The 12,166-nt window shown below is 35.3% G+C and overlaps 1 protein-coding gene across 1 annotated transcript in view; it reads left to right on the top strand.

The window, feature by feature from the left end:
- HDAC2 (histone deacetylase 2) overlaps nucleotides 1-9,777 on the top strand; it is a 16,662-nt gene extending 6,885 nt beyond the window's left edge. Inside the window, exons 6-13 of the mRNA XM_010079190.1 lie at nucleotides 1,201-1,293; nucleotides 1,396-1,504; nucleotides 2,914-3,054; nucleotides 4,943-5,051; nucleotides 7,040-7,170; nucleotides 7,938-8,093; nucleotides 8,834-8,891; nucleotides 9,115-9,777. Coding sequence (XP_010077492.1) covers nucleotides 1,201-1,293; nucleotides 1,396-1,504; nucleotides 2,914-3,054; nucleotides 4,943-5,051; nucleotides 7,040-7,170; nucleotides 7,938-8,093; nucleotides 8,834-8,891; nucleotides 9,115-9,145 — 828 coding nt within the window. The 3' untranslated portion in view covers nucleotides 9,146-9,777. The remainder of the gene's footprint in view (nucleotides 1-1,200; nucleotides 1,294-1,395; nucleotides 1,505-2,913; nucleotides 3,055-4,942; nucleotides 5,052-7,039; nucleotides 7,171-7,937; nucleotides 8,094-8,833; nucleotides 8,892-9,114) is intronic.
- Nucleotides 9,778-12,166: the final 2,389 nt, after the last annotated feature.

The following is a 12,166-nucleotide window of genomic DNA, read 5'->3' on the forward strand; positions in this document are numbered from 1 at the left end:
AGCAGGGGCCTTCAGCGTCACTAATCTTACAATACTATGAAATGTTAATAATTTTCTGGAAGAAAAAAAACCAAAAGTGCACTGTTAACATTGTGCCTCTGGTGCATTGGCCATGCATCACTGTGTCCATGTCGTCCCCCTCGCCCCCCCCCACCCCAATAAAAGAGTTGCTGGAAGTGACATATTATTGTTGCATTCACTGCGAAGGAGGCTTTGTTCAGGAAGAGGAAAGTCCGTGACTATTTCGGTAGCTAGTGGTGAGAAGTTTAGTATTTGTATTGATGGGTCGTCCTAGTGGTGATTTGTAGTTTTTCAAGGATGTTGGACCTGAAGTGTGCTCTTTCTGCAGAGTTGCTGTTTGATAATGGTTTACAGCCCAACTGAACAGGTTAAATCTTATTGTCTTTGCCACTACACCTTTATTAGTGACGAGAACTGTTCTGTAAACAGGATCAGTTTCTGTTTGTCTTGATGATGAGCTAAAGGGAAGAAATGGGAAAGTGTGGCAAGCAGGGATTTTTAAGTTTTAAGCTCATTGTCAAAACAGAAGTGGATGGATTCAGGCTTCTTTCACTCAATTTTTTTGCAAAGAGTTTTTTCTTTTAATATATATGTTGTCCAGGAAAGCTGGTAAAACAGGCTACTGTGGTTCCTGCCTTGTCACCTGACGAAACTGAGAATAATCTGCAAGTTCTTTTTTTTTTTTTTTTTAAAGTCTCAGTTTTTTCAAAGGCACCTATAAGTGGCCTCTCTGATTTTTTTTTTTTTTTTGTCTCCCTTTTGCAGCAGATAGTCCTTCATCCTACATTTGACACAGAGATTACGGTTTCAAAAACCTTCCTAAATCCGAATTTTCTGGACAGCACCTGAAAAATGCATATCGCTTTGCTTTTCTGAGTTTTCTTGCTTGTTTTTGCTTAACTATTTTTACCGGGCCAAACTGATCAGTTATAGTTTGTCGTTTTGTCTTAAATCTTTGAATTAAAAAATCAAGTGTACTTACTGCAAATTTACAATTCCTGCACTCCAAAATGACTTTATGGGAGAACGGGAATCAAGTAAGGTACTTCCTTTCTTTTCCCCTTGAGGACATGAATAATGGTACAAAATAGCTCAGCAGACTTGTGTAGATTTTTTTTTCCATGATACCGTTATGTGCTTCTGTATTTATAATAAAGCATTTGTCACTATTGCTTATAGGACATTGGTGCTGGAAAAGGCAAATACTATGCTGTCAACTTTCCAATGAGGGATGGTATAGATGATGAATCATATGGACAGATATTCAAACCAGTGAGTATTTTTTTTTAAGCTCTCTGAAAAGATATTAGTTTCATTTTTTGGATTTATTTTCATAATGCAAATTAATGACTTGCTGGTTTATATCTATTATAGATTATATCCAAAGTAATGGAGATGTACCAGCCCAGTGCTGTGGTATTACAGTGTGGAGCAGATTCACTGTCTGGTGACAGGCTGGGATGCTTTAACCTTACTGTTAAAGGTAAGCCAGAAAAGTGTTTCTGTTTGTAGTCTGTAACTTTTTATTTAATAGAAAACTCAATCCTTCATACTGTTTTTCAAGATACTTGCATGATGAGGACTGGAGTCACAAAGATTTTGTTCATTACTGTGGTTAATCCCCTCTTTCTTTGCTATACAGGGATGGCCAAAAGAAATCCAGAAGTTGCCTCTTTCTTTCTGTCCATCTAAAAAAGTTAAGAAGCTTGGTTTTCCATGTTCTTCCTAGCCATTCAAGTGATTTATTTTCTTCTATGCACAGGCTTTCTGTAGCTTCAACGCAATGTTCTGGAATGACAAGATGACAACGATCGTTGTACTGCAACACTTACTATGATGGGCAAATAACAAAAGTAGTTGTTCACTTAGTAGGACTACAGATACTAAATGTCAAACACCTTGTTGTGTGTAAAATAGGTATTACTGAATTGAGAATAGTCACTGCATTGTTAAATTTATAGTGGTGTTTGTTACACTGAGCCTTATGTTAGCATTCATTTTTATTAACTTTCGTAGAAATAATTTATTTCAATATTACGTTTCTACTCAAAATTGGGATGAGATGTTAATTTAGCAAACAACATTGCTATAAATATTTATTTATTTAATTAATTCATTAAATGTTAAATGTATATTGAACTTTTGCTAAGCCTTGAATCCAGCCTGTTTGAATCAGTCATTTTCTGGGTTTTCCTGTTTTTATGTTTTCTTAATGAGGCAATTAGAGTTTTGTAGGCAACAAAATGCAATATAGTATCTGTCGGGTCTGCAGTGTTTCAGGGTTTTTTTCTTGATTTGCACCAGGTGGCAAAGCTACTTCAGTTGCCTATACAGCTCAGATTTTTTTTCATCTTACATATCTTGGAAACCAAGAGAGCTGCTGCCTCCTACAGATGCCTTTCAGTATGCTGTATCTCCCTGGAGTGTGTACTGTCTTGGCACCAGTTCACTCTGTAAGCAAGACTTAGCAACCTCTAATACAGGTTCAAATTTAGAAGTAGAAAGGACCGAGTACTGATTTGCTGTTTTCCCTTCCTCCCACTTTGCATTTGACTGAGAAATTGTCCCTAGAGTTGTCACTGTGTATTGACACTAGTTATGAAAAGACAAAATGCTAAACATTCTAAGAGTATTTCAGAACAGCAGCAATAGACTGTCATGCAAAGTCTCTGAAGACTGGGGTGGATGGTGTTCAATGCATTTTGTACGTTTCTTGTCTGTAGATTTTGTGAAGTTGTGCTTAGCTTTTGGAGGACACAGGTCTGTTTTACTTGAATCAATTCAGTTCTCACTTGATAAGTGTGACTGCATAGGTCTGATTAAATAGTTCATTGTATGTTTTTCTGTTTAATAGATTTTGCATATATTATCAACTCTTTTTGTGTCTGACAGGTCATGCTAAATGTGTGGAAGTTGTAAAGACTTTTAACTTGCCATTGCTGATGTTAGGAGGAGGAGGATATACTATCCGTAATGTTGCTCGATGCTGGACATATGAAACTGCTGTTGCCTTAGATTGTGAAATTCCTAATGGTAAATATTAATATCCAAATTAATATTTTATTAAGAAATAATTGTGGGAGGGTTTAAGTGAACAGATAGCAAATATTTCCATAGCTAACTGTAATGCATTGGTTTAGAATAAACTATATAGACATTTATTCTTAGGATTTAGACAGTAAACTTTCAGTAGCTTATGCACTAAATAAACTTAAGCATTTGAGGCTTTTTTTTTATGCCTTAACAGAAGCTTTAAATGATTGGAAACCATTTTTGGAATATTCAAAACATGTAAAACTTATGGAACCTAGTAACAATTTTTAATACAGATGTCATCAATATGATAGAATATATACTGTTTTGATTGTGACTGAGCATACACCTGTGTAAGTTGGGCACCATGGACATGGTATTCAGAAGAATTTATTGAGCATGCAAGTGTCCACTTCACATAGTAAAACATAACTGTTTCTTCATTGTATCTTTGACTTAAAAGTAACAGTGAAAGTATATTGACTTCTACTTTTTAATTTAACTCAGTTTGGCTATACAAGCTATCTTAAAAAAATTAAATCAAAAAAGCAATAGTAGACTTTGTTTGAAGAGTTGAATGGTGAAGTCATTTCTCTAAGGAACATCCCCAAAGACCTGCACTCCCTTTATTTCTAGCCAAATATACTTCTGGACGTGTTTTTGGAATCCTTTTGTGTAAAATTGGTATTTGGACTGGTTTGTTGCACATCAGTCATGGCAATTTTCATGTTGGACTGCAGCTTTTGCTGATAACCTTTTGCTATTCACGTCTCTTGCTGGATTCATGTTGTTTCTGACTTCAGTGGAACGCTGCTGTCACTGAGAAAAGAGTATTTGGACAGTACCTTTCAAGATGCATGTTTTCCATCTTTCATGTCAATATATATTCTTTGCCAGCCAAACCCTTTGAAGACACCGTAGTATTTCCCTATCTTGGGACTTTTTTTTTTCCATTAGCAGTTCACATTCAATGGATAAATACGAAGTTTTTTGATTTTTTTTTTTAATATTTCTCTCAGCTTTGTGGGTCCCTGTCATTTTTAATCTGTTCTGAGAAAGAACAGTGCATTTCTAAATGTTAGCGAGTTAATCTTCCTGTCTCCTTTCTGTCCACCTAACAAGATTGCTTATCCTGTAAAAATCATAAATGAAGAAACAAGACAGAGGGTTCAATAAGAAATGCACTTGTGTCTTGTGTCTTATTTCTTAAGAGTTGTAGGTTTTTTAGATTTCTGTTACTTTATCTGGTAAGTTACAGTCGTATTCAATACAAAATAGTACCATTTTCCTGGATATGAAGTCTTCATCCACTTCATTTTGAGGATTAGATGTTACAGTCAGGGGACTGTTATCTGTGAAAATACAGAAAGCAGGGGAAGGTGCAGGAGGGAATGGACAGACATGGATGTCACTGAACCACTGTACAGCACTTACAATGGATGTTGAACTAGCTGTGATCTTCAGCCTAGTAATACGTATTATATGTTTTACTGAAGGAATATTTTGAAAGGCTCACTTAAACCTTTCAAACTGGACTAACTTTGAAAACAGCTGTAAGAAATCATCGGTGGATCTTCCTCTTTCTGCAGAAGTAGCATTTTTAATTATTTTATCAAATTTGTTACTTGTATTGTTACAGTGTGTGTTCAAACATGATTACAGTAGAATTTTCTCTTGCTCTTTGTATTTTGGCAACAAATTTAAGTTCATCTATTGAATAACTTAGAGGAAAAACACAGAACCGTTCAGGCAGTACTTAAGTATGATTGTTTACCTGAGTGCTTCACGTTTGAGAGTTCTCTAAGATTCTGTCAAAACTACTGTTGTATTTAAAATGTTTAAAACCACTTTTGAGTCACAAAGTTGTCTTCTGTGTTTTGGTTTATAGAGTTGCCATACAATGACTACTTTGAGTATTTTGGACCAGACTTCAAGCTTCATATTAGTCCTTCAAATATGACTAATCAGAATACACCCGAATATATGGAGAAGATCAAGTAAGTAATGATTACCTTATCTATCAAGTAGGTCATGTGGATCACATTTCTCCAGAGGTTTAACTGTTAGGCCATTTTGAAAACAGTATGCCTTTCTCTGTTACACACTAAAAATAAATAATGAATAGATTTGGCATATTTTTCATTTCTGTCAGAAGAGGAACTTGTCTGTTACCACAACAGTATGTATGCTTATGAAGTCCTGTGACTATAAATATGAAAATTTAAGACCCAGCTTAGTTTTTTACTTTTTCCAGCAACTAAAGACGTGACTGTTTTGCTTGGCTTCCCATTGTAATTTTGTAGAAACCTTATTCCGACAGGAATGAAGCTGGTATGCTGTAATGATTAGGATTTCTAATTCTCAGCTCCGTGTCTAAGCATGAACTGAGATTGTCATTCTTTGTAGCTGTCAGCTGTGAAAGCAAAAAAATCACATGTGAGCTTGGACATCCAAAACCATGGAAAGATAGTGATATGTGTGCAGCAATTGAGTGACTGTGGTTTGACAAATCCACAAGGTTTGAGAAGTGCTCATTGCCAAGCTATAGCGGGTATGTGTTTTTAGCCTGTGTCACTTCTGCTACTTAGTTTATTCCTCCTCACATTCTGAAGGTTTGTTTGTAAACCAGTATTTTACTTCAGGGATGGAGTAATGCATACATACAATCAATTCTGTACTTAACTGATAAGGGATAATTGGTTAGCCTGAAGTACTCTTTGTTTACTGTGGCTTGTATGTCCTCTGGGTTTAGTACTAAAGCAGTTAAAATACTAATTTTTTGAAGTGGTTGGTGTATAGTCTCTGATCATAGCACAAATATATAAATCACAATCAAATGAAAGAGCTTTAGTTTTTAATAATGTGCAAGGGAAAAAAATCCCACCTCTTTTTCATTAATTTTATTCTATAAAATTTTTCTGTCGTAATACAGTGCTCTAGCTGGTGATCTGCCAGGCTGCTTGCTATATATTGTGTTTTGTTGAGCTTTTGTGGTGCAAGTAGGCTGCAAAACTTGCTTGCTCTTTAACACATCCCTGGGCTCAGATTGTGTGTGTTCTGTCAACGGAGATACAATCTCACATCCTTGGCAACCACAAGAAGAGCAATGACCTATTTCAGAAAATCCTTGTTCACTTAGTTGTATGGTTTCACTAAGATCTAACTTTAGGGGACTCACTGCATTAGGAAAAACTGTTTGACAGGTAATGGGATTTAAACAGAGGCAGAGACCATAAACATTCAAAAAAAAGCACCAGTTGCCATTTAGGTCTTCAAATTGGGCAGAAGGATACTGAGATAATTGTTATAAGTGCTGATACTTGACGCTTGCCACACATTTCTCTCTACTTGGACTTTGGAGAGAGAGTTTTAAGTGCCAAGAGAAGTCTGGTGTCCTTTCTCTTCCTGCACATGGTGCTTTGGAGTGTGGAGTCCATTGTATCGGGTTGCTTAGACAGGAGAGAACTTCTCTCTGTTCTCACTGAAACAGCCAATAAGGAATCTTAACCAGGTGGATTGCTTTTGACCCTGAAGTCATTGCGGCACACAGTGCTGAAGTCTTCATGCTTAGTGTCTGGCTTTCTTAGAAACCAGAAGATAGTTTATTATTCTACTTGATACTCTTTCTTATTATAAACAGAGTAATACTGTCACTTGGTTCAGCCCAAGTGGGTAGTACTTGTGCTAACCCTGTGGGGAATTGAAGATTGAAGTTGATTGAAATAAGTGTTTGAAAAGATCAGAGAAAATGATGTTCAAGTGCCCTGTGGATACTAATGATGTGTAAGGGATGGAAAGCTTTCTGAACTTGGCGTGCCTATTAAAAAAAAAAAAAGAAACCCACCACCAAACAACAAACACGAAAAATCCAAGCAGTTACTCTGAAGCAGGTTAACTTTGAATGCAGAGTTTTCAGACTTAAATACAAAATTCAAGGAAATGCTAATTCTGTGTAATAATAACTTTCCTTGTCTGTTACTTGCAGGCAACGCTTATTTGAAAACTTGCGCATGTTACCTCATGCACCTGGTGTACAGATGCAGGCCATTCCTGAAGATGCTGTTCATGAAGATAGTGGAGATGAGGATGGAGAAGATCCAGACAAACGCATTTCTAGTAAACAATATCTTTTCATAATATAGCATGTCCAAGTAGAGCCTTTTTAGATTTAATTGTTCAGAATCTTAGTCCTAGTAGTGCAGTATTGGAAGATAGGCAGTTTTGTTTCCTGAGTAAAAAATTTTGCCATTGGTCTGACAGTTTTGCTGTTCTTAAGGTGGCATCTGTGCATCTTATAAAAGAATGTGGCATTTCAAATCTTAAATAGGTACTCCAGAAGTCTCAGATTAATTGTAACTAAGGGAATACATCACTTAGCTTCTGTCTTTTGCTATTCACAAAAAAAAGTAATGTTCACCATTGATGTAAAGTGAGATACTGTGTTATCCAAAAAAAAAATCTTTTATTTGCCTTTTTTGTTGAGAGAGGTTTTCCATATTTGTAACACTGGCCTTTATTACTGTTAGCCTTTGTACAGACAATGAATTGTTTTTCAGCTACGTAACCTCTTATTGGTGCACTGTCCACTTTCTGAACAGTTGAAACCATGTTTTCTCCTGTGATTCAGCTTCCAGTATTTGAAATTCATTTGATACATGTTAAAATACTCCTGCCCTCCCCCTGCATCTCTGTAAACTATTTTCAGCAGTCATTGTGATAGTCCCAGAGTATCTTGAAATATTGTATTTTGATGCATAATTTAGTTAATCATCATTAAATGATTATAGTATGTAATTACTCATTCTTACTTTGATTGTTCTTTTTTATTAGGCATATTGTAGTTGGACTTTATGCTCAATTAATTTCCTAACTCTGAATCCTAGTTCGAGCATCAGATAAGCGCATAGCCTGTGATGAAGAATTTTCAGATTCTGAAGATGAAGGGGAAGGTGGACGACGAAATGTTGCAGATCATAAGAAAGGAGCAAAGAAAGCCAGGATAGAGGAAGACAAAAAAGAGACAGAGGACAAAAAAGCAGGTAAGACTCTGGTGTGATTTCGTCCTGTAGTTTAGAACTGCAAACATCAGTTCTGCCAAGAGAAAGATGTGTTTTCTGTTAACAGTTAATTAGCTGTTGAGATGATTATTTATTTTTTCCATCATATTTAAAGCATCTATTTTAAATTAATCAGTTTCAAGATACAGTTATTCACACTAGAATAGCATTTTCAGCCAAAGGTTATTGTTGCTTCCCCACAAGCTTGAAATCTTGGAGCCAGGGATTTGTATAGCTTAATGAAAAGAGATAAAAAGGGTTCTTATTTTAAATACATTAGACAAAGAGCTTGTTCCTGTTTGCTTTTGTGGGGTGAGCCAAATAGTTTTCTCTGAAACAGAAGATGGATAGTGTTCTGGGGTTAGCGTAATTCCAAGGGCTCTTGACTTTTCCAAGAACAGGCTACATTTTAGGGCTACAAGACTGCCACATGGAGCTCAGGGGAAATCCAGGTTTCATTACTGCATACCATCATTACAACCAGTCAATAGAGACTTGCCTTGAGGTATTTTGAATCACTTGGCATTGTGCCCAGATCACTCCTTTGGATGGATGCCTTTAATACTGTATGTTCATATGTAACCAGTGACTTCTTTTGAAAGCTAGTTCCCGCTGTCTAGGAGTATATACAAAAAATATAACTTGGTCATGCTTTTTTCTTCTGAAGTCTTTTAAGGTTTTTCTTGCATATTTTAGTATATTTTACATCTTTTATTTTTCAGATGTTAAGGAAGAAGATAAATCCAAGGACAGCAGTGGTGAAAAGACAGACACCAAAGGGTAAACCCTAGTTAATTACTAATGAATGTCACCTTTTTGAAGAGTGTTTATTAATTTAAAGTATTGTAAAGTATTAATTTCTGTAGATTTCTGTAGAGATCACTCTTAATTCCTCATAATACTAAATATTGGACTCATGACAGTAGTAATTCAAAATTGCGTTTCTAAAACAGTTAATCAAAAAAATGAAACAACTTAACAGTTTATTTTTGCCTTTGTACAGAGCAAAATCAGAACAGCTCAGCAATCCTTGAACAAAAGATAGCCTCTCATCAGTTGCAGAACATAATACTAGAGTTGGAGAATACCTAAAAGAAGAAAAGTTTTCGTATTGAGAGAGACTGCTGATTTCATTTTGTACTATTTGGCATGGACTGTATTTATTTTCAAACGGCTTTGTTCTGGTTTTTGGCAAGTTGCATTGTGAGTTTTCTAATTATGAGGCAGAAATTCCTTTCTTCACCATGCTTTATGTAATAGTATTTAAAAATGGATGTGAGTTATTATGTTAAATGTCTAAACTGATCTATTAAAGTAATTTGCCTTTCCTGAGCTGATTTTACCTTTTTTGTAATTTTATCTTTATTAAAAAAAAAAAAAAAATTGGACTTGCTTGTCTTTTGTCTGTCATTGAACTACAAAGAGGAAAAACTCAGTCTAAATTAAGCAGACTTACACTTCTCTATGAGTAGCTAGTGGAATTAAATGGACAACTGGCGAACACACAAGTTGAGCAGTGTTGCATTCCCACATTTCAGTGACTTCTGCATGGGGTGCAAACAGATGTACGAGTATGTGAGATTTGAACAGGCTGAGTAAATGAGTGAAGAGATGTTGTAATAAGGTGATTGCATGAACTCGTGTTTTAACGTAAAGGGTTAAAACTCTGCAGTCATGTGCCTTATACTGACCAAGAACCTTTCCCAGCATCAGAATCTACCCAAAAGACTGATTCATTTGCTGTTCATGAAATTTGTGTATGGTTTAAGGGTTCAGTTTTTTTACAACTGTGAGCAACATAAAACTGTCCCCCTTAAACAGAAAACCTTTTATTGCATTTCTTCTTTGATTCATTAATTAGTTTTGGTGCCTGAATTGAAACAGACACCTGAGTGCACACAGTCTTTTTTTTCTTTGCAATCTACAATGGTTGCCTTATGAGTTCACACTTAATGAAATGCACGAGCTATGGTATCAAGATTTCAGAGCAGTGAGCACAAGTTTGCGGAACTGCATTGCTGCCCAATTTATATTTTTTTTTTTTAATAAAAATGTTGGGTTTTTTTAAACCTATTCTCTCCCCTTTCCATAAAATTCTGAGATTGTTGTCTATGGCCTAGTTGATTCATTGTTGTTAAAAGTCTAATGCACTATTTTGAATTATTTGTGCATTTGTTCTGTCTAAATGGAATATTCACTGAAGGCTCTTCTGAGGACATGTCATGTGTTGACTAATTTGACTTTTTTTTCCAATTAGAATAACTGTCACTAAAACTAGGACTACTTGAATATGTATGAAAGCAAAAGTTTTGTTTTCTTAATGCTTTTTTAGTGGTTTGGTTTTTTTTTGTTTTTTTTTGTTTTTTAATTACTTTAATCTTCCTGAACATTTAATCTTGGAGTCTTTTCTTCCATTTGGACAATTGGACTATTGGGTAAACTTAAGGGTTAGATTCTTAAATGTGCAAGGAGGGATATGGTGGGATTTCTCAACACCTGTATATTAGTGCTGTGTTTTTCCTTTTAGGAAAGTACCTGTAAGATTCCCATTAGGGCTTGTCTGACTCTATTGAAAAATCAGATCTAATTTTTTTGCTGCTGCTCAGTCAAGCTGACCAGTGCTTCCCTAACAGTCATTTGCATAATAACCTAATTTTAATAGTAAATTTGCCTAGTTATTTAAATACTACTCTAACCTATTCCTGTATATGGCTACAGAAAAATGTTACAATTCAGTTTTACAAAGAGTAGTAGGAACTCTTGGTTGCCTGCTTCGGGTCTTTCATTGTTACCTTTTAGGCTCAGGTTTAGCAAGAAGGTGGTGATTCTCTGTAGTTTAAGATGCTATTAATTTTTAATAGTGTGTGGATTAATTGCTGTAATATATGTAATAAATGAATGAAATTAAGAATATGTGTAAGGATACTAACCCTCAACTGACTCAAGATAAGAAAAAAGGTTAACTTTTTTGCCTTATACTCAGTCATCATTTGTTGAAAATGTCAATGCTACCCATATGCTGCTGAGGATTAGTATCTCTTATTAAAGGGACGTGTAATATATAACTCTATGTTTGTATATAGCCTCACTACATGGACAACTTCCCTTGAATTAACTATGCACTCTGGACATAGTCACTTTTTACTTTTATTTTCTATTTTTTTGTTTCCCTTCTTAAGCTGTTGTTCACACTTATATAGCTTATACAGACTTCCTCCGCAAGACTTGACTATCTCTAGTGCCCTGTGTAAAGTTACTATATGCTTAGTGTTTATGTCCAGAGGAGGGAAGTTTTCTTCCCTTGTCTTTAAAGAACTGATCCATATTTCAAGCATAACTTGCTTTTAGCTTTACCTATCCAATAAAATATTTTTGCTTATTCCAGACACTTAAAATCACAATTCAACTTTTAAAAACATGAAAGCTAACAACAGATTATAAAAAAAAAAAAAAAAAAAAAAAAGAAAAAGTTCATGCTGGCTATCGATGTTGAAGGGGTTTTTATTAATTTTTTCTTATGTTTAATTTATTACTACCATCTCCATTCTTTTATGAAGGATCTTGTAAAACATTTGATACTGTTGTCAATTCATAAGGAGTTTGAGAGTATTTCCAAAATGCAGTGTTCAAATATTTTGTAGGCTGGTTTTTGGTGTAAACAACTACTTTCTGCTCAGGTAGGAATATGGGATGTTCCTATTTCATGAACTGCAGTACCTGTACCAAGACATTCTTCAAAACACTTGCTGTAGGTTTGCATACAGACTAGAAGCAGATTTTTGTATTGTTATTGTCTCTTTTTTTCAACAGGAATATAAATATGAATGAATATCAACAGCTGTTTCCTAGTTTGAGGAGGAGTGGGAGAAGGATCTGGATTTTTTTTTTTTTTTAAATTTTGGATTCCTCCTTCCGTTCTGTTCCCCAAGTGACTATGCAATATTTGGCTGGTCTTCCAGGGAGGACAGAAGTAACCAGAGAGGAGTAGTAGCCCTTTTAGCAGAAGAGCTAATTCAAAATGGACTTGAACTTGTGGCCAAAAGCTTGAATTTATG

The sequence above is a fragment of the Pterocles gutturalis genome, unplaced genomic scaffold (genome assembly GCF_000699245.1).
Source record: "Pterocles gutturalis isolate BGI_N339 unplaced genomic scaffold, ASM69924v1 scaffold41288, whole genome shotgun sequence".
In the NCBI taxonomy this organism is placed as follows: Eukaryota; Metazoa; Chordata; class Aves; order Pterocliformes; family Pteroclidae; genus Pterocles; species Pterocles gutturalis.